This window comes from Mustelus asterias, chromosome 2 (assembly GCF_964213995.1).
Source record: "Mustelus asterias chromosome 2, sMusAst1.hap1.1, whole genome shotgun sequence".
Taxonomy (NCBI): domain Eukaryota; kingdom Metazoa; phylum Chordata; class Chondrichthyes; order Carcharhiniformes; family Triakidae; genus Mustelus; species Mustelus asterias.
The window spans coordinates 118210564-118233660 of record NC_135802.1 but is presented as its reverse complement, the minus strand read 5'-3'; the positions used below and the strand labels follow the sequence as shown (position 1 = coordinate 118233660).

General features: G+C 45.0%; 1 protein-coding gene across 1 annotated transcript in view; it reads right to left on the bottom strand.

Annotated features, from left to right (window-relative positions):
- The window catches only part of slc6a3 (solute carrier family 6 member 3), a 74014-nt gene that overhangs the window by 35110 nt on the left and 15807 nt on the right, over nucleotides 1–23097 (bottom strand). Inside the window, exons 4-5 of the mRNA XM_078228576.1 lie at nucleotides 18349–18487; nucleotides 13468–13602 (exon numbers count right to left, since the gene is read on the bottom strand). Of these exons, the coding sequence (XP_078084702.1) occupies nucleotides 13468–13602; nucleotides 18349–18487 (274 nt within the window). The remainder of the gene's footprint in view (nucleotides 1–13467; nucleotides 13603–18348; nucleotides 18488–23097) is intronic.

Below are 23097 nucleotides of genomic sequence, written 5' to 3'. Positions count from 1 at the left end.
TTGTATGTGTTTGCTTGTACAAGTTAAACATGTTAGTGTGAACGCCACGGCAGGATAAAATATCGCACGCAATCAATAAATTTACAGACAAGCCTTGCTAAAATGAATTGATTTATTCAATATTGATTAGCTATTGACATTTAAAATATAAAGTTGGCACAGCGGCTGTTGAAGAGTCGGTATCTATTTCCATCGCAACCTCGCCATTTAAATAAAGTAATCAAAGCAAATGTCACTTTAAAATGATATTTTTGAGAAAGGTATCTGTGAAATATTTCCTTGGCTTAACAGCGGTTATTGGAAATAATAGGCTGACCAGTATTATTTTTCCCTTCTATATCATTCTTTTCAGAAAGTAAACAGAAGTCGACCACTTTGTGCATAGATTACCCAGACAACAAACAGATTTACAATAACATGGGGAGACGGGGGCGGGGCAGAATGGGAACAGTTGTGGGTGAGCTTTGGAAATCATAGTTGGCTCAGGATCCCGACATTTCCAAATTTTCAAATCGACAGCAGGAGGGATTGAATGGGCAATGCAGTCAACACCAATTAATAGCCCCTTCAGCTGCTAAGAATGTTTGTTATGGAGTTGAAGCAGAAAAGATGGAACTTTTCAGAAGATTTTTGGGTGCCTAGTTCTGTGCATGCCAGTCTACAGCTGTTGGGTTCATAGGGGCCCAAATAATTTTATTTGCAGTGGTTTTTTATACAAACCTGTGGGACCAATCAGGTCCGATCTTGTCACGCGAGGACACACTGTACCCTTCCTTCCACTTCTGAGGATCAGCCTGCTCAAATCAACATAGCAGAGGCAGCCTCCAAAATGGCTGCCTCAGATCTTTACCACTGGTACCAGGCAGGTAGCTCCTCCCACCAGAAAGAGCTTGGTGCCTCTAACTGAACACAAGCTCGTCACCTGGACATTTAGACTACTTAAAATTAAAATTCACATTGTGATACTGATGCAGCTAAAGTACAGGATTGGACACAGAATTCATCTGTGTGTTAGGTTCCCAATCCCACACTGAAAATCTGGCCCAGCTAATCTTTCTAAACTATATTTTATTAGAGCATCTATATGAAGGCCGTGTCCATCTGACTTCAAGAGCACATTTTCATTTGTTGCTTCGAGCATTAATAGGGTAGTAACAATCTCAAAAGAGGATGTTGGTAACCATACTGAACTGGATAATGTGGTTGGTCCTATTTTGAAAGGGTTTCCTCAGTGAAGTTTGCCTGATTAAAGCTTACTACCTTTGAACTGCAAGAGCCAGCAGCAAGATAACTATGATGGAAACAACTTGTGATTGCAGAGTGGATGAAACCTAGGGTGATAGCAGCCCAGATTATTCCTGTGGGCCATGAGGGAATTATTCTGCACCTCCATGGTCCATAAAAATAATTCCAAGCTTACCTTTGCAAAGCCTCTTCACGTCCATCATCCATCTAATTGTATGGCACATGCTCTGACCGTTTCCAACGTAAAATGTCAATTTTATCCTCGGACTCTGATTTTCTCATTAAAAGAGATCTACTAGCTGAAACAGGAGGTGCTGGGAGTAGGTCCTTTTCAAATTGACACCAGTCAGATTTGGATGTGGAATGACTTCCTAACTGGAAATAGCAATCAGCATTCAAAGAGAAATGTGACTAAAGAAGTTACTCAAACTTAAGATAGACACATCACTGAGATTTTCCAATTTCAATTCAAGAATCCTGAGGGAAGTGAAATAAGAAACAATGCAGATTGTAAATATGCTCGTCCACAATTTTGTGGGAACAAAAATTTTGCTAGGAGTCAAATGCAATTTCTTACCTTGAGAAAGAAAACAAGACTAAGTTAGTAAATTTTACATCATTGAGTAATACATCAATCCCTGGTAAGTTACCATGCCAGGACTTCTTCACCACTCGATGACCCATCCACCCAGCCCAACAGACCCTCCCGCACATGTCCAATCCCTTCCCCCCTGCAGGCCCGACACCCCCCTCCCCCCATTCCTGGTCCAGCCTGACACTGGTTACAGCTCCCCTCCCCACCAGCCCAAAACCGCCCACCACAGCTCAACACCCATCCACTCCCCTGGCCCAACAAAAGACAACCCCCTTCCCCCCGCAATGCCCCTATCGGGGTCCAACTCCAACCCCCCCTCTGTTCCAGATGCGACTCTAACACAATTCAAGGTCTAACTCCAATTCCCCCCACCCCCCGGCATCTGGCCCCTACCTTCCAACGACACCCATGCTCAACGACACCCGTGCTTCCCCTCCCCCGGGTTCAATGTCCAAAATCTGAACGTGCGCCCCCATTTACCTTTGAAACTCACCTTCTCCCTTTCAATAGTATCTTGAAATACCTGCTTTAAAAAGATTCCCTCGTGGTGATACAGCTGGGAGCTGCTTTGTTGCTCCTGTCTCACCCTGCCCGCGTGAGGAAGGTCAGGCGCGACAGGGGCTTAGGAATCCAAGTGAAGGCATGTCCCTCCAGAGCAGCAATCCGCTGGTGATCGCCACTCTGAGGAAGTTTAGGGAATTATATTTCCACATCATTTTCTGCACCTGTAATATCTTAGATGGAGTGTGTATCACTAAGGGGAGTAGAATCATAGAATCCTACAGTGCAGAAGGAGGCCATTCAGCCCATCGAGTCTGTACCAACCACAATCCCACCCAGACCCTATCCCCATAACCCCATGCATTTACCCTAGCTAGTCCCCCTGACACTAAGGGGCAATTTAGCATGGCCAATCCACCTAACCGGCACATCTTTGGGAGTAAGAACAAAACTATCTAATAACTATAATAACCATTTACAGAGAGTGAGAATGATGCTCCCAATTGCTTTGACTCCAAGTCTGAGACTGCCAAGGAAAGCTCATGCTCAGCCCAGGATTCGCAAGCCTTGGCTTGATTGGCCGAATAGGTCACATGACCCACCAAAACCTAGCTCCTTAAAGGGGCTTGCTCCGACATCACCAATCCTATTTACCACACTATACATTTCCCATACATGCACGGTATATGTTTAGTAACTCTAGTTTAGACTTTATTACTTTCTCCCTTACTCTGAATCTATCAAATAATTTAGTATTTCCTACACTTGTATTATCTATCTCTTCCAGTATTCTGTTTACCTTGGTATTCCTCTCTGCTATGACCTTCTTGTTCCCATACGCCTGCCCAGTTAGTTTAATAATAGCACCAGCCCCAATAGCAGGAACAAATTCAGAGTAATTCTGAAAAAGGATCAGATGTATATAGGTTGAAAAGTGGTTCCCATCACAATTGTACTCATGGTTGAAGGTTGTCGACTCAAAATGGAGGTAAATGCAGGAGCCTCCACCTCAGTAGTTGGAGAACAAACTTATCAATACCTACAGGGAGGAGTTCAACCCCGAGATTAAAGAACATGGGAACCAGACTGGTGATGTATACAGTAGAGGCTTTAGAAATGTTGTGAACAACAGCACCTGTAAGTTACAGACAGCAGTCTGCTCAACTGCCTTTAATTGTAGTTGTGGGCAAAGGGCCAAGCTCGATGGGACGTGATCGACTTCAGGAAATAAAATAGAATTGGCTAGAAATTTTCAAAATTAATTAAGGGGGTCTAAATGATGTCCTTAGGAGATACCAGAGGGTATTTCAAGAAGAACTAGGCAAAATACAAGGCTTGAAAGCCAAAATTTATGCGTATCCAGAGACTATAACAAAATTTCACAAAGCAGGACCTTTACCCTATTCATGACATCAAAGTGTGGAGACTGAACTTGGACAGTTAGAAGATTTCGACCTACTCAAGCCTGTGCAATTCGCAGAGTGGGCAGCTCCCATTGGACCATACAAATGTGTAGGGACTGTAAATTAACGGTGAATCAGGTGGCAAAAATGGACAGGTATCCCATGTCTAAAATAAAGGATATGTACACCAAGCTAGCTGGAGGTCTAACCTACAATAACTTAAACATGAGTTATGCATATCAGTAGCTGGAACTGGATTAGACACCCAGAGAGTTTGTCACTATTAACACACACAAGGGCCTGTACCAGTACACCAGACTGCCATTTGGAGTATCGTTGGCTTGTGCAATCTTTCAATGCGCAATGGAGAACCTATTAGAAGATTTACCCAAGCTAGTTATTTACTTGGATGTTGTGCTAATCACGGGAGCCACAGAAGAGGAAAACCTAACCAACCTAGAGGAGATTTTTAAAAAGATTCCAGAAAGCTGGAGTGAGATTAAAGAGAGAGAAATACACCAAAAAGAAAACAAGGTGACTTATTTGGCATTTAGAGTGGATGTACAAGGGCAGCATCTAATGGAAGATAAAGTTAGTGCCATTAACGAAATACCAGCCCCAAAGAACATGTCAGAGTTAAAATCTTTTCTTGGAAAGGTAAATTATCATGGAAGGTTCATTCCAAACTTGTATAAAACATTGGCACCTCTACATGCATTATTAAAAAAATCACCAGAGATGGTACTGGAAGATACAGCAAAACAAAGCCTTCAAAACAAAGTCCAAAGATGTACGGGTTAGGTTGATTGGCCAGGTTAAAAATTGTCCCTTAGGGTCCTGGGATGCGTGGGTTGGAGGGATTAGCGGGTAAAATATGTGGGGGTAGGGCCTGGGTGGGATTGTGGTCCGTGCAGACTCGATGGGCCGCATGGCCTCCTTCTGCACTGTAGGGTTTCTATGTTTCAAACAAATGAAACAAGCCCTGCATTCGTCCTGCCTTTTAGTCCATTTCAACCCTTCAAAAAAATCATTCTCACTTAAGATGCATTGCCTTATGGAATTGATGCTGTTCTGTCACATAAAGTGGAGGATAGGTTAGAAAGACCTATCGGCTCTGCTTCAAGGATTCTAAATGATGCAGAGAAGACAAACTCACAGATCGAGAAAGAGGGGCCGTCATCTTTGGGATAAAGAAATTCCACCGATATATTTATGGATGGCACTTCACCTTAATTACTGACCAGAAACCTCTGCTAGGTTTATTTAGAGAAGATAAAACCATCCTTCCAATAGTGCATGCAAGGATATATTGTTAAGCTTTATTCTTGGCCGCTTATGAATATACCTTCTAACATAGACCATATGTCAAATACAGATGCCTTGAGCCACCTCCCATTATCAGAAAGTACGCCATCCCTGCCAGTGTCACAAGAAATATTGGACTCAGAAAGATCCAAAATTGTCCAGATATAAGTATATGGTTCTTCATGGCTGGCTTTATCAGGAAGTGTCTGAACACTTGAAACCTAATCAAACAAAAAAGGATGAATTCAGCTGCTAAGACGGCGTCTTTCTGTGGGGAGTGAGGACGGTCATCCCCACGCCTGGCGGAAGTTATTATTGGAAGAACTACACAGCACCCACCAGGAATGTCCAAGATGAAAGCTATGTGTGAAGGTCCGAGTTAGCCACAGACATAGGAAGCATGGTTACACAGTCCAACCAATGCCCGATGCAACAAAAGTTATCGGCAGCCCCGATGCACCCTTGGGAGTGGCCAGGTCAGCTGTGGGTGAGGCTCCATATAGATTTTGTAGACCATTTTTGGGCACAATGTTCCAAATTATAGTGGACACACTTTTAAAATGGCTCGAAAGCTATGAAATGAAGTCCACAACTTCTTTTGCAACAATGGAAAAATTAAGGCAAACATTCACCACCCATGGTTTGTCAGAGGTGTTGGTTTCAGACAATGGGACAGCATTTATCAGTGAGGAGTTCCAGCATTTTATGTCATCAAATGGCATTAAGCATATATGTACCGCACTGTACCACCCCTCCTCAAATTGATTGGCTGAGAGAGCTGTGCAAATTTTTACAGCAGCCATGAAAAAGCAACCACTAACATCCTACAGGCCAGATTGGTACTTTTTTAAATTATTTATGGAATGATGCCCTACACAACCGAGGTAACACCTGCCAAGTTGGTGATGGCAGGCATATTCAAACCAGGTTGGATCTGGTGTTTCCAAATTTGGAGGAGAGAGTGGAGGCAGTGTGTGCAAAAGAAACATCAAGATTCAACAAAGCCTGAGAGAACATTCAAAGTGGGTGAAGTATATGCTAAAGATTTTGTGATTGCTCAGAGTTGGGTCCCAGGTGTTGTCATGGCCAGGATGAGCCTGGTATCATATGAAATAGGAGTTCAAGATAAAATCCTGAAGAAGCTTCTATATCAGTTGAGAAGAAGGGAGTCACATAGAGAGACAGTGGGGCAGTCGGTTCTGAGTATGCCCGGCAGTGAAGTTGTTGTGGTTAAAAGCAGTAAGGAAACAAGTCAGCCTGAGTAGTGATCCTATGGGAATTGAAGAAGTGACCTGCACTAAGGAACTTTACACATTGGAAGTCCAACTTCTGAAAGTCAAACCAAATCCACCCCTGCTGTTGAGGCACCTCCTGTTGAGCTGTGTCTGTGAACACAAGTCCTCACTCACCTGATGAAGGAGCGAGACTCCGAATGCTTGTGCTGCCAAATAAACCTGTTGGACTTTAACCTGGTGTTGTGAGACTTCCTACTGTGCTTACCCCAGTCCAACGCCGGCATCTCCACATCAGAGCTGTGTCACTCCCAGAGGGAGAGAAAATGCCCTGACAGACTGATATTATAATAAACTATGCTAAAGAATTCATGTATGGTATTATATTGTAAATACTTTAACTTTTTATGGTATATGTTAATAAGAGACTTAAGGAGGGATGTAGTAGCAAGTTCCTTTAAGGGCCAAGGTTTCAGAGGGTCATGTGACCCGTTCGGCCAATCAGGGCTGTGTGGGCTTGCTCAGACAGTCTGGGGACGAATTGGTCGTATCTTTCTCACTGTCTGTATATCGTTATTCCTGTTAATAAATAGTTCTTTAGTTACTACACTTGGTGGTCACCACCTTTTCTAAGATATTACAGGAAGAATATGAAAACAAGGAAAAGGGTGCTGCATAGATTTATTGTGATGGTGCAGTCATAGAAATCATAGAAACCCTACAGTGCAGAAGGAGGCCATTCGGCCTATTGAGTCTGCACCGACCACAATCCCACCCAGGCCCTACGCCCATATCCCTACATATTTTACCCACTAATCCCTCTAACCTACACATCTCAGGACACTAAGGGGCAATTTTAGCATGGCCAATCAACCTAACCCGCACATCTTTGGACTGTGGGAGGAAACCGGAGCACCCGGAGCAAACCCACGCAGACACGAGGAGAATGTACAAACTCCACACAGACAGTGACCCAAGCCGGGAATTGAACCCAGGTCCCTGGAGCTGTGAAGCAGCAATGCTAACCACTGTGCTACCGTACCGTGTTGAAGGATTACAGTTATCAAGTGAGACTTGAGACAGTTGGGTGTTTTTTCTTGGAAGTTGAGAAGATTAAAGTATCACCTGATAGTCATCAGGAAAATGAAAGGGCATCGTAAGATATCACTGATCAGTCAGATGATGACAAAAGGGGCACACATTTAAGATGAGCACAAAATAAAAGGGAGATCAGGAAATAATTCTGCACTCAAACAATGGTTAGAATATGAACATTTTTTACACAGATCATTGTTGAAGCAAAGTCTATATGTTCTTTAAAAGTTCAAATAACTGAAAAAAGGAATATTAAGGGTATGGAGAGTGAACAAAATTTTAAATTGGTCATATGGAGAAAAATACAGATCAGACTTAGTGAGCTAATAGCCTGTTCTGTGCTGTGTGATTCCAGTTGTTTTCCTACCACACAGTACATGCTCAGAATTTCTTCTCTAGCCTACGTGCTGCGGGTTGTGTTGTGTTATCTATGTTTAAACAGCTGGAAGTCTGATATTATTCTATCATTTTGCCAAGTCAATCAAGGTTAATGATTTTGATGCTTTTCAGTCACCTCAACACAGCTGAATTCCAATAACGGATTTTATCAAGGATAAGTTAGCAAAATATTTGAAAAGAAACATAAGGCGAGATTGTCTCCAATATCGGTAAATATTGGGAGGGAAAATTGGCATTCAGCCCGTTGATGGCTATGGTGGCTTTTTCTACCTTTAATGCAGCACTTAGAAGAGAAAATTACAGGCACAGGTTCCACGCTGGTGGGAGGCCTCTGATTCGCCCGCCCCGCTATCAACTCAGCACTTTAATAATTAGAGTGCCACATTTAAAGACCACCCTTGTGGCTAGTGCACTTGCCCCTGGGTAGTCATGGCTGCGAAAGCAAAGATGTATAATGTCCCAAAATTCACTGACACTTCCCCGGAGCACCTACAGAACGAAATAGAGGTCGGTCACAATGTGCCATACCTGCACTCTGGGTGAAGACCAACCAGCAAGATCACCAATTGAGCATGGGAGGCAGTGGTCAGCACTAATGCTCTCCAGAAGAGGACAGCCATCCAGTGCTGAAAGATGATGAATGATTTCCTCCGTTTCACCAAGGTATGTTACTCTTCTTATCACTCTCAACTTACACACCCACAAGGACCTCATGTAATTCCAGCTCAAGGGACACCACCACTCACTCTCCCACACACATCATCATACCCCTGCGGGTTCTGTCCTCATCACCTTGCTGGTCCCACTCACCATCCACACATGCCAAGCATCCATGTCATCTGCTGTGGAACACATCCTGCTTACACTCTCTCCATCTGTCTTCATGCAGGACAAGCTGGCTCACAACAAGATGGGGAGATTCCAGATGGGTGGAGGGACATCAGAACTGAAGGCCCTCACAGACTTTGAGGACAGAACCATTCAGCTGGTCAGGGAGGGCATTGACTGCTCCTGTGCTGATGATGAAGTTGGCAGTACTGAACCAAGTGAGGATCCAGAACTGCATCATCCATCTGAGTGATGTCTCTTGTTTCTCAGGCCCCTGTCATGCACTAATTAGCTCTCCTTTCAGTCGCAGGCACCTCTGGGAAGCAGCCAAGGGGTTCACTAGCTCGGTCCTCAACACCAGCCCTGACAGCAGCACAGCAGAGCATTCCCAGAGCCTGAAATAGAAAAACTATCACAACACTCTCACACACCCTCCAGTAGCACAGAGACACTCACCTTGGGGGGGCCTAGTTTCAGAGCAGTCTCAGGGTCACAATCTGGTGAGAACATCGCACTGTCTGATCCACAGCAGGTGGCGGCAGGGACATCCCAATGTCTGGCATTTGGAGGATTGCTGGAGGCCAGGAATCTGCTGAGTCTGAGTCAGGTGAGGAGCCTCTGGACTCGCTCATGCCTCAGTTCCTGGAATTCCAAAGGCACAGGTGGGAAAATTGGCAAGGGATGTCTGGTACGTTCCTTGCATTAAAAGGCTGCATGGAGGAACTTGTCCACCTTGTGTCTGAGGTGATTGGTCCGACACTCCAACACAAAGCGGTCAACACATCTAGGATGGCGAAAACCTTGGTCCAAGACTTCTGTCCTGCACTGCCACCGGACATACACTCCATGATACAAGCACTTGCTGGTATCCATCAGTGCCAATGTCAGAGGACAGCGGGTTTCTCTAGCTTACTCCAGCTGCTGCCCATCCCAAGGAGGAAGCCAGGGATCATTGGGCACTCACAGGAAGGAGAATCAGCTGGTGCACATCCTAGGGCCATCCACCCAGATGACTCCGGGTGTGTCTCACCCATCTAAATCCCCTTTTCCAGCATCCACTCCAGCTCCACAGGCCAAGGAGGGTGGCACTGCCACACAGCAGGACAATGCAGAGAACAGACATGGCCGACTGTCCTCATGTTGAGGAGCCATCACTGAGGATGTGTCTGGAAGTCAGTCTGAAACCAAAGGTGACAATATGCTTGCACCTAATCCTCCCTTTAACCCCCCCACTTCCCTCTCATCCCACAATCTCTTCTGATTCCTAAGCTGCAGATGGTATAAGAATTCTCCTCTTATTGTCTACCCTCACAAGCACCTAATCACTCCTTCACCACAACTCTTCTCTTGTGCCTTTCTCCTTTCAGACACCCAAGAGCTGTGGCCTGGACAGGTCGTGGTGAAAAAGTGAGAGGTAAAGGAAGTGCAAGACAGTGATGACCAAGAGACACCGTCACTCATTCTCACACACAGCCAGCCATTCAGTTACTGACCTTTCAGCAGACAGTCCCCAGTGTGCAGACAGCTTAAAGGTAGGGTCTGCACACTGGAGATAAGCGGAATGCAGCCAGGATAGTGACAATGATAGCTCACTGGAGGGCGAGGTTGCAAATGAATTTTGCTGCAGAGGATTCAGATGAGGACATTGACGGGGCACGCTGCAGAAACAGGCTGTTGGGTGTTCATCCTGAAATTAACACAAGAACCTGAGAACATTAGAATTAGGAGTGAGAGTAGATCACAAAGCCTATCAGGCGTGATCTTCACCATCATCTTCACTTTCCTGCCTGCTCCCCATGTCCTTTGATCCCTGGGTGACCAAAGATTTGTCAACCTCTGCTTTAAATATACCCTGTGATGGAATATCCATATCCCTGTGAGCTGGAAAATTCCAAAGATTCACAACCCTCTGAGTAAAGAAAGTTTTCTTCATCTCAGCCCTGTCTGATTATCTGCTGATTCCCCAGCCAGAGGGTACAATATCTCAGTGTCAACTCTGTCAAACCCACTCCAACTCTCATACATTTCAATGAGATCATCTGTCATTCTTCTAAACTCCAGAAAATAAAGGCCCAATTTACTCAGCCTCTCAGAATAGGATAACGCTCTCAACTCGGGAGCCAATGTAGTGAAAAGTTGCTGCACTGACTCCAATGCAAATATAATCGTCTTTGAATACGGAGATCAAAACTGCACACAGTGACCCCGGTTCTTCAGAAAACTCCAAGGTGCTGTCACCAGCAGGAAAACTGGAGTTTTTCCCAATGGAATTAGCAATACCTCTCAGGTGGGATTCACCCATCTTTTGCATTTAGAATATTCATAATGCAAAGCTCGCTTCACAGAGATCTCAGCTTTGGGAGACAGGCCCCCTCACACTCGCAGCACGGAAATGGCAACATTCCCCCACACTCCCAGTGACAAGGGGAGCACCCCCAACCCCTCAGCACAGAGAGGCATTCTCTCCATCACCAATAAAATAACAGGTCACCTGTTCCTTTAAGAGCACACTCAATTCCCTCTGAGCATTAAGATTTACAAGTTTCATGCCACTTTTTAAAAATATTCTGCTTTTCTATTCTTATAACCAAAGTGAATAACCTCACATTTCCCCACATTACACTTCACCTGCCACTTGTTGCCCTCCCAGTTAACCTGTCCAAATCTTTTTGTAGACTCTTTTTATCCTCAGCTTGTAATCCTACCTGGCTTGTATCTTCAGCAAATTTAGATACGTTATTCTCTCACTGTTCAATTCATTAATATAGATTACAAATAGCTGATCCTTACAACATTCCACTAGTCACAGCCTGCCAACTTGAAAATTCCTGCATTTATAGAATCATAGAAACCCTACAGTACAGAAAGAGGCCATTCGGCCCATCGAGTCTGCACCGACCACAATCCCACCCAGGCCCTATCCCCATATCTCTACATATTTACCCACTAATCCCTCTAACCTACACATCTCAGGACACTAAGGGCAATTTTTTAGCATGGCCAATCAACCTAACCCGCACATCTTTGGACTGTGGGAGGAAACCGGAGCACCCGGAGGAAACCCACGCAGACACGGGGAGAACGTGCAAACTCCACACAGACAGCGACCCAAGCCGGGAATCGAACCCAGGCCTCTGGAGCTGTGGAGCAGCAGTGCTAACCACTGTGCTACCATGCCGATTTATGCCTATCCTTTATTTCTTGTCCATTAACCAATCCTCTAACCATGCTAATATATTACCCTGGCACATCATCAGCCAAAGGCCCAGCAGAGTCCGAGCCTCTGGCATTCCTCCGAGTGCCAGTTCCCTGGGAAATCCCTGCCTCCACCTGCTGTGGACCTTCAGTTGTATGTTGCTCACCAGTGAGTGACCCAGAAGCCTGCCTACTTGGTGAACCCACTGAGGTGTGAGTATCTGTCGCTGTGCCGGGTGCGGGTGACAGCTGTGACACATCTTCAATGTCTCCCTCAGAGCTGCTCCTGTTCGGTGGGTCCAGAGAGCGCGAGGATGGTCCAGCCTGCTCGGCTGCTTTGCCTGCAAGAGAAGGGAGATGGCATTAGTGCATCATTGGAGATAAAGGAGGGAACATTGATTGCTCACTTGAAACTTGAGGAATGACAGCATGTCATGAGAATTCTCACATTTCTCTGCTGATACCACTTCACTATCAGCACAAACGCAGCCTTCCTCCTCCCTGGCTCTCTCCTCAAATGGCATGAGGGTTCTGAGCTCTGGCATTACTCCGGCTGGGCGTACTTGCTCACGCTTGTCCTTGATCTTGTCCTTCAATGAGCGTTGACATTTACGATGATGGTGAGATATGGCAGGTGTGGATCTTGTGCAGGAGTTGGAGTGTAAGGATCATGGCAGCGAGTTGGGGGAGAGAGGAGGAGGTGCTGTCAAAGTCTGAAGTGGCTGGGTGAGAGATGAATGGGGAGGTGGAAGGCCTGCGTGAGGAGGTCCAGAGAAAGGCTGCAAGAGGCTCACTCACCATGGCTGAGCGTAGAAGATCATTCAGCCTCTTGTGGCGCAGCTGCCTCGTCCTCTTCTGCAGCAAGTTTGTACTCATCAGGGCTGCCATTGCATCCCAGGCGGGGTGATGACCTTGGTGGGAGGCCTTCTCCTGGAGTGGGGGTTAGAGTGCATCCTACTTCTGCTCCACTCCATCCAGATGTCTGTTGAGTACTCCCTCTGAGATTAGAGGTGTGGGCTTCCTGGCTGATGGCCCCTGTAGTCAATCTGGAACAAGTGCTGGGAGCCATTTAAATGGGACTCCCCAGTGATTGCCATGTTTATGTGGAACTATAGCGGCCAATTTAGAGGGCAGCCCCCATGGGCTGGCCTGATTCTCATAGCCATAAAACTTTCAAGATTCGGTCAGAAGTGACACCGGAGCTGTCGGCGGGATTCACTCCATTTTCCTCTACAGAATTCACACATTTTCAAATTCTGGTAAGAAGACTCCCAAAATTAAAATAGGTTTATTTGGAAGATATGCTCATTGGCAAAACATTAACAGGGCTGTTGACCCTGTAAGTATTGACATGCTGTGTGCTTCCAGCTTTGTCTGTTTTTGTTTCAGATGCTCTATTTTATATTATTTTACTTGCTCTATTCAAACAATTTTACTGTGTCCCCCTCTACATGATTAGTTTTTATTTTACTTCCAAGTTAATTTTCTAATTGCTTCTTTTAATCTACCAGGTGTTTAAATGTACAAAGTTACGGTACTTTAATGTCCTATTATTACAGCCTACATAATAAATCACGTGCACACACATTGTAACTGCAGATACACAATCAGTGCCTATTTTATAACTGGACACCGCAGAAGTGCTGAGACTCTGGTCTTAAAGGCTTACTGAGGCTTTACGGAGACGTAAGAAGTCAACGCTGAGATATGCTTTGATTCCATCTATCGCTCCAGGAAGAGTAACTCCACGAAGCAGCAGAATAGTAAGAACCACGTATGGCATTGTGGCAGTAATCCAGACAACCTGTTGTGTTAAGAGAAAACAAATTGAATTTAATATTTTTGAACATTTTATTGATTTGTTTATTAGACTGGTCTTCATTTATGTTGAAGCTTCAAAGCATTTAAAACAGGAGAAATTCAATATTATGTTCATGATTACCTTCACGATATGAGCACAAAAATCACAAAAGTAAATTAAATTTACAAGTACATGTGAAGATAATTGAACATGAATATGAGAATCAAATCCATTTTGATGATACCTAAGAAAAGCACATTTTACAATTTCACTTCTCAAGAAACTGATTTTTTTAATACAACACCCAGGCATACAAAATAATATTAATTGTGATAAAATCATTTCAGAATGAATTTAGAAATGCACCAAGTTTTATAAAGGGTTCGGATCATATTGTGCAGGGCACTTGTATACTTTCTTTCATCTCTATGTCTTGAGCTCAAATGCAGCCCATACTTGATGAAATGAAAACAGTTGTTGTCTGAGCTGTCGGTGCCTGTTAGGCAGTTTTAAGTAGATTAATTCTGGTCAGCTTGCCTGATAGGTAGTGGTTGGAGTGAGTGCAGTGGCAGTGAGAGGGTAGCCAATCAGAATTCTGGCGTGTTTTGGGGAAACACGCGTGCTCCACCTGGCTCCATAGCAACATCTTTTAAAAATATATATTTTCCTTCAAAGTTAGCCTTTTGGTGGCAGCCAGGGTCAGGCAGGCCCACTCCCTCTGCTTTCTGATGTCCAATTTTCTAGAAGGAGTTAAAGCAGGTGGTAAGCCCCCCTACTTACCTCTTTAAGGCTCTGAAGCCTGTTTCAGATGGCAGCCAGGGGCAATGAAAAAAGGGGTTGGATATGTTAAACCATCCTCTGAGTATGGGATCTTAACACCCAATATTGTCCAGACCACCACGTCTCCTGTTCCACCAGAGGCTAAAACATCCGAGACCACTGCTACACAAATATCAAATATGCCTACCACTCTATCGCCTGCCCACACTTTGGCAAATCAGACTACAAGGCTGTGCTTCTGCTCCCGGTTTACAAGCAAAAACTGAAGGGGGAGAATCCATCAAAGAAAGTCGTGCAATGTTGGTCTGAGGAATCGGATGATCTCCTACATGATTGCTTAGCGTCAGTGAAATGGTCAGTATTTAAAAACTCTGTGACCAGCCTGAACGAGTATGCCACCACAGTAATTGACTTGATTAGTAGGTGTGTAGAAGACAGTGTGCCAAAGAAGCAAATCCACGTGTTTCCCAACCGGAAACCATGCATGAACAAGGATATCCACTGCTTGCTGAAGTCCAGGTCTGAGGCATTCAAGTCAGATGACCCTGATCTATACAAGAAAACCAGATACAATCTAAGAAGATCCATCAAAGATGCCAAAAGACAGTACCAGACCAAGATAGAGTCCTAGGCTAGACCCCCGCCGACTATGGCAAGGTTTGCATGACATAACAGGCTGAAGGCATGAAAAATCGCCGGCTCCAATATACCCCTCCCTGATGAGCTCAATGCATTCTACACCCGTTTTGAGCAAGAGGTCAGTGAGAGTACAACCTCCACCCTGGAAGCCTTGGATGAATCTGTATCTGAGGTCACCATTGCAGATGTCAGAGCAGCCTTCTTGAAGGTCAACCTACGGAAAGAGACTGGCTCGGATGGGGTACCCGGTCGAGCACTCAGGTCCTGCACGGATCAGCTGGCGGGGGTATTCACAGACATTTTCAACCTCTCTTTACAACAATCTGAGGTCCCTATCTGCTTCAGGAAGATGACCATCATCCCAGTACCAAAGAAAAACCAAGCAGCGTGCCCTACTGACTATAATCCAGTGCCTCTAACATCCATTATTATGAAGTGCTTCGAAAGGTTAATCATAGCACGAATCAATTCCAGCCTCCTGGACTACCTGGATCCACTACAGTTCACCTACCATTGGAACAGATCCACAGCAGATGCCATCTCTCTGGGCCTGCACTCAATCCTGGAACACCTAGATAACAAAGACACCAATGTCAGACTCCTATTTATTGACTACAGCTCAGCCTTCAACACTATTATTCCTACGAAACTCATCTCCAAACTCCGTGGCCTGAACCTCGGCTCCTCCCTGTGCGACTGGATCCTGAACTTTCTAACTCACAGACCACAATCAGTAAGGATAGGCAACAACGCCTGCTCCACGATCATCCTCAACACTGGTGCCCCACAAGGCTGTGTTCTCAGCCCCTACAAGACTCCTTATACACCTATGGCTGTGTGGCCACATTCCCCTCCAAATCGATTTTCAAGTTTGCTGACAACACCACTGTAGTGGGTCGGATCTTTAACAATGATGAGACAGAGTACAGGAGTGAGATAGAGAATCTGGTGAACTGGTGCGATGACAATAATCTCTTCCTCAATGTCAACAAAATGAAGATTGTCATCTACTTCAGGAAGCGTAGTGGAGAACATGCCCGTCTACATCAATGGGGATGAAATAGAAGTGGTTGAGAGCTTCAAGTTTTTAGGTGTCCAGATCACCAACAACCTGCCCTGGTCTCCCCTTGCCGACACTATCGTTAAGAAAGCCCACCAATGCCTCTACTTTCTCAGAAGACTAAAGAAACTTGGCATGTCAGCTATGACTCTCACTAACGCACCATAGAAAGCCCTCTTTCTGGTTGTATCACAGCTTGGTATGGCTTCTGCTCTGCCCAAGCTCGCAAGAAACTACAAAAGGTTGTGAATGTAGCCCAATCCATCACGCAAACCAGCCTCCCATCCATTTACTCTGTCTACACTTCCCGCTGCTTCGGCAAAGCAGCCAGTATAATTAAGGACTCCACACACCCGGACATACTCTCTTCCACCTTCTTCTGTTCGAAAAAAGATACAAACGTCTGAAGTCATGTACCAACCGACTCAAGAATACTTTTCACTGTATACTAATACATATGACAATAATAAATCAAATCAAAAGATTATGCAAAAGCAAAATGTTGCAGATGCTGGAAATCTGAAGTAAAAACAGAAGACTGGAAAGACTGGCAGCATCTGTGGAGAGAAAATCAGAGGCCAGAATCTTACCACCGTTCACACCAGTGGGATTTTCCCATCCTGCCACAGCAAACGGAGATTTGATATTCACTGCCAAATTCTCTGACTTCCCTGCAGTGGGAGTGTGGCGTGAATGGCAGGTAAGATCACGCACAGAATTAACATTTCAGGTCTGTGACCTTCAGAGGGCAGCAGATCTGAAAGGTTAACTTTGCTTTTCTCTCCACAGATGCTGCCTGACTTGCTAAGTATTTCCAGAACTTTCTGTTTTTATCGTGCAGCAGATGCCCATTTTATACCCATAAAATGGGTACAATGAGATCCAACTTTTATTCAATGATGTTAACATCACCATGTGCATGTACGTATAGCAGAAGACAATTTCTAGGGGTGTATTCAGGAGCAGGAACTGATTTAAATGATAACCCTACTGGCTAATCCCCTTGATTGGTTGGCCATTGGCTTTCTGTCTATGTAATGAATTAAAGAACATGGAAACACATTACTCAATTCAGGTGAGTTGTGGGAAACCTACAGTGAGTAATAGTCTGGAGCCAAGGTCTGCTTAAGTTAGAGTTAATTCAAATCAAAGAAATGAGTTGATTTTTAAAAAGTGAATGGTGGTACAGTGGTTGGCACTGCTGCCTCACAGCACCACAGACCCGGGTTCGATTCCCGGCTTGGATCACTGTCTGTGTGGAGTTTGCACATTCTCCCCGTGCCTGCGTGGATTTCCTCCAGGTGCTCCAGTTTCCTCCAAAGATGTGCTGGTTGGGTGGATTGGCCATGTTAAATTGCCCCTTAGTGTCAGGGGGACTAGCTAGGGTAAATAGGTGGGGTGACAGGGATAGGGCCTGGGTGGGATTGTTGTTGGTGCAGGTTCAATGGGCGAATGGCTTCTTTTTGCACAGTAGGGATTCTATGATTCTGTGATTTAAGCTACTATATGTAGTAATATGGCGTATTACATTATTTTCTTTTCTGAGAAAATTAAATCCGTGATGGTGAGATTTACTGTGAATGTTATTCTCTCATTTGCTTAAAAGTCGCAAATGAAACCAATTTTTTCTTTAATTTCTGCTTCATATCGTTAAATATTAATCAGTGTGACTGTCAAATTAAATTTTAGTATCCCGCGTACATCTTCAGAGTTTCATTGTTTCATCTTGGGTTATGTTATCATTGGACAAGGTTTTGACCAGTAAACATAATCTCCTGATTCAAGAGTAAAACTAATCAATCTTGAAATAAAAAGAAGAGAATGGCAGAGGTAAAAGTCTTAAAATCAACAAATCTTAACAGCAAATTCTGAGACACAATCCCAATATTGGTGAATACTAATACAATTTAGCATTAATGATTTACTTGTTCAAGCTGCAATCTTGAATCTGGCACCCAATGTGGCCTTGTCCAATATTGATCAAACTTTATTAGGTATCAATGAGAATGCATCTGGGCTGTACAGAAATGCAAGTATTAAGACTGGTAACTTCATATTTAAAGTTAGTTGTTTTGTATATTCCTCCAGAAACATGAATGCCTTTTTTTGAAAATAAAAATACATACAACCAAAACCTCTTTTCTGTGTTTTTTGCAATGGTATTTGTTTGAATATTTGAAACAATATTTGATTTGATTTTTGATCCACACAGTTAAATCTGTTTGTCTGTATGGCTCATTGATGTTAGAATTTAACACAATTTGGCTAACCTTGCCAGAAGTTCGAACTCCTTTCCACAGGCTGAAGTAAAGAATGATAATAACCACAAACAAACAGCAAGTCAGCTGCCATCTGGGCTTGCCAATGTCATGGATCCCAACACTTTCATGAAGATGTAGAACACCACGTCTGTTTAGAAACAAAAGTATAAATATACTCACTTAGACAAGAATTGTTTTTAACTTTTCTATTCACTAAAACATTTCTCATAATACCATAAACTTACTTTGCAATATAATTGACATTATTATTGTAGCACCAGTATACACACAAAGATTGCTATTGTCCTCTTTAATGCAGCAGGATGTATTATTGAAGAACCAGTATGGAAATTGACCAGATTATGCTTTAAAGTTTATTTATTAGTGTCACAAGTAGGCCTACATTAACACTGCAATGAAGTTATTGTGAAAATCCCCTAGTCGCCACACTCCGGCATCTGTTGAGGTACACTGAGGGAGAATTTAACATGGCCAATGCACCAGACCAGCACATCTTTCAGACTGTCGGGTAACTAATACAGATCTTTAATAACATCATAGCCAATAGAACATATCAATACCTTTTAATCAGTGGGTTTTCAGTATCAAATTGAGTCATGGAGTCATTACAGCATACAGGAGGGCCATACAGCTCAATGTCTATGCCTGCTTTCTGTGAGCAATTTGATCAGTCTCATTTCTCTGATCATTCCCCTTAATCCTCCAGCTTCATTTTCCACTAGTGCCCAGAGGTTGATTTACAGTGAGACACACTGTGCCTGGGCACAGGTACCGGCGCACGCGTGTGTGTGTGTGTGTGTGTGTGTGTGGTTAGGCACCAGTCAGAGCCTGGTAATGCTCCATTTTGCTGATAGGCTTATTTGTATTTGTTGAGCCTATTGTCAGGTAATGCAGAGCGACATCAAACTCTTATTGGTCAAATCCCCTTATAGTGGGAAAATAGACTGGTTCAACATTGAGGTGGCACGAGGATTGAGGGGCGATGAGGCAAGGAGGGAGGGAGGCTGAGGCAGAAGATCCTGTGTGAGAAAATGTGCAGCCAGCAGGTTTCTCGACTTGGGGCTGAGGACAGACCAGCCAGCAACAACGAGGCGAGATGCCGGGCGAAAGCAACAGGCCAAGGTGAGGTAATCAGTCAGCAGCCATCAAGCAGAGAGGGGAGCAGGTGAGGAGCAACGTATCCCAGCCAGGGCTGAGTGCAGGCCAGTCAGCAACAGCAAGGTGAGGCATCAGGGGAAAGCCACGAGGTCAGCACCGTCGAGCAGTGAGGGAAGCAGGCAAGGGGCAACTCGACTCCCCTGGGGCTGAGGGCAGGCCAGCCAGCAACAGCAAGGCAAAGGGGCACCAAATCAAGCCTTACCAGCACAAGGCGACGACGAGTGAGGAAGGAGGCTGCCTTGAAGACCTCAAAAGAGTGAATAGAAGAATGTGAGGGTTGGGGAGACTGTGAGGGAATGGAGGATGGGTGTGAGGGATCAGGGGAGGAGAGTGTGTGAGGGCTGAGTTGCATTTTAGAGGGAGTGAGATTTTGTGAGAGGGGAATGGAAAAAAGAGTCAAGTGAGTGTTGATTTGATTTATTATTGTCGCATGTATTAGTATACAGTGAAAAGTATTGTTTCTTGTGCGCTATACAGACAAAGCATACCGTATATAGAGAAGGAAAGGAGAGAGTGCAGAATGTAGTGTCACAATCATAGCTGGGGTGTAGAGAAAGATCAACTTAATGTGAGGTAGGTCCATTCAAAAGTCTGATGGCAGCAGGGAAGAAGCTGTTTTTGAGTCAGTTGGGACATGACCTCAGCTTTTGTATCTTTTTCCTGACGGAAGAGGGTGGAAGAGAATATGTTGGGGTGCATGGTTGCTTTTCCAAGACAGCAGGAAGTGTAGACGGAATCAATGGGTGCGAGGCTGGTTTGAGTGATGGACTGGGATTCGTTCACAACCCTTTGTAGTTTCTTGCGATCTTGGGCAGAGCAGGAGCCATACCAAATTGTGATACAACCAGAATGTTTTCGTTGGTGCACCAAGAAAAGTTGGCAAGAGTCATAGCGGACATGCCAAATTTCCTTGCTCTTCTGAGAAAGTAGAGGCATTGGTGGGCTCTCTTAACTATAGCGTCGGCATGGGGGGACCAGAACAGGTTGTTTGTTGATCTGGACACCTAAAAACCGACCATTTCCACTTCTTCCCCATTAATGTAGACAGGGGCATGTCCTCCACTACGCTTCCTGAAGTCGACGACTATCTACTTCATTTTGTTGACATTGAGGGAGAGAGTATTGTCATCGCACCAGTTCACCAGATTCTCTATCTCATTCTTGTACTCCATCTCATCATCGTTTGAGATCCGACCCTACTATGGTGGCATCAACAGCAAACTTGAAAATCGAGTTGGAGGGGAATTTGGCCAGTCATAGGTGTATAAGGAGTATAGTAAGGGGCTGAGGACGCAGCCTTGTGGGGCAACTTTGTTGAGGGTGATCGTGGAGGAGGTGTTGTTGCCTATCCTTACTGATTGTGATCTGTGGGTTAGGAAGTTCAGGATCCAGTTGCACAGGGAGGAGCCGAGCCCCAGGCCATGGAGTTTGGAGATGGGTTTCTTAGGAATAATGGTGTTGAAGGCTGAGCTGTAGTCAATAAATAGGAGTCTGACATAGATGTCTTTGATATCTAGGTGTTCCAGGGTTGAGTGCAGGCAAGGGTGTCTGCTGTGGACCTGTTGTGGCGGTAAGCGAACTGTAGTGGATCCAGGCAATTTGGGAGGGAGGAATTGATTTGTGCCATGACTAATCTTTCGAAGCACTTCATAAATGATGGATGTCAGAGCCACTGGACGATAGTCATTAAGGCACGCTGCTTGGCTTTTCTTTGGTAGCGGGATGATGGTCATCTTCTTGAAGCAGATAGGGACCTCAGATTGTTGTAAAGAGAGGTTGAAGATGTCTGCGAATATCCCCGCCAGCTGATCTGCGCAAGATCTGAGTGCTCGTCCAGGTACCCCATCCGGGCCAGTCACTTTCTGTGAGTTGACCTTCGAGAAGGCTGCTCTGACATCTGCAATGGTGACCTCGGATACAGGTTCATCCGAGGCTTCCGGGGTGGAGTGCGTGCTCTCACTGACCGCTGGCACAAAATGGGCGTAGAATGCATTGAGCTCATCAGGGAGGGGTGTATTGGTGCCAGCGAATTTACATGCCTTCATCTTGTAGCCTGTTGTGTCTTGCAGACTTTGTCATAGTCAGTGGGGATCCGTGTGACTAGCCTGGAACTCTAGCTTGGTCGGCTCTGTCTCTTGGCATCTTTGTTTGATCTCCAAAGTTTATATCTGGCTTTCTTGCACAGTCATGATGTGGAGATGCCGGCGTTGGACTGGGGTAAGAAGTCTCACAACACCAGGTTAAAGTCCAACAGGTTTATTTGGTAGCAAAAACCACTAGCTTTCGGAGTGCTGCCCCTTTGTCAGGTGAGTGGGAGTTCTGTTCACAAACAGGGCACATAAAGACAAACTCAATTTACAAAATAATAGTTGGAATGCGAGTCTTTACAGGTAATCAAGTTTTAAAGGTACAGACAATGTGAGTGGAGAGAGCGTTAAGTACAGGTTAAAGAGATGTGTATTGTCTCCAGCCGGGACAGTTCGTAAGATTTTGCAAGCCCAGGCAAGTCGTGGGGGTTACAGATAGTGTGACATGAACCCAAGATCCCAAGGCCGTCCTCATGTGTGCGGAACTTGGCTATCAGTTTCTGCTCAGCGACTCTGCGTTGTCATGTGTCATGAAGGCCGCCTTGGAGAACGCTTACCCGAAGATCAGAGGCCGAATGCCCGTGACCGCTGCAGTGTTCCCCAACAGGAAGAGAACACTCTTGCCTGGTGATTGTTGACGACTGAACACCGCTCGACTTAGATTGTATCTGGTTTTCTTGTATAGGTCAGGGTCGTCTGACTTGAACGCCTCAGACCTGGACTTCAGCAACCAGTGGATATCCCTGTTCATCCATGGTCTCCGGTTGGGAAACACACGGATTTGCTTCTTTGGCACACAGTCTTCTACACACTTACTAATGAAGTCAGTTACTGTAGTGGCGTACTCGTTCAGGCTGGTCGCAGAGTTTTTAAATACTGACCAATCCACTGACTCTAAGCAGTCCCGTAGCAGATCACCCGATTCCTCAGACCAACATTGCACAACCTTCTTTGACGGATTCTCCCATTTCAGTTTTTGCTTGTAAGCTGGGAGCAAGAGCACAGCCTTGTGGTCTGATTTGCCAAAGTGTAGGCGGGCAATAGAGCGGTAGGCATGTTTGATATTTGTGTAGCAGTAGTCTCAGGTGTTTGTGCCTCTGGTGGAACAGGAGACATGTTGGTAGTATCTTGGTAGGATGCTCTTAAGCTTGGCCTCATTGAAGTCCCTGGCCACGATGGCCAGAAACCTGTTGGACTTTAACCTGGTGTTGTGAGACTTCTTACTCCACATCATGATGAACAAAGCCGCAGGGTGTCGCGTCTCAAGGCTATTTGAAATGGTGTATATTTCGTCCGGCGTGGTCTTCACATCCAAGTGGGGTGGGATGTAAACTGCTGTCAGGATGACAGGTGAACTCCTGTGGAAGGTAGTAAGGACGGCATTTTAGCGTCAGGTATTCTAGGTCCAGGGAGCAGAATGTCGCCAATGTTGCTACATCTAGGCACCGCGAGGCTTGAAATCCAGAATCACTGCTTCATCACTAAAAGATTA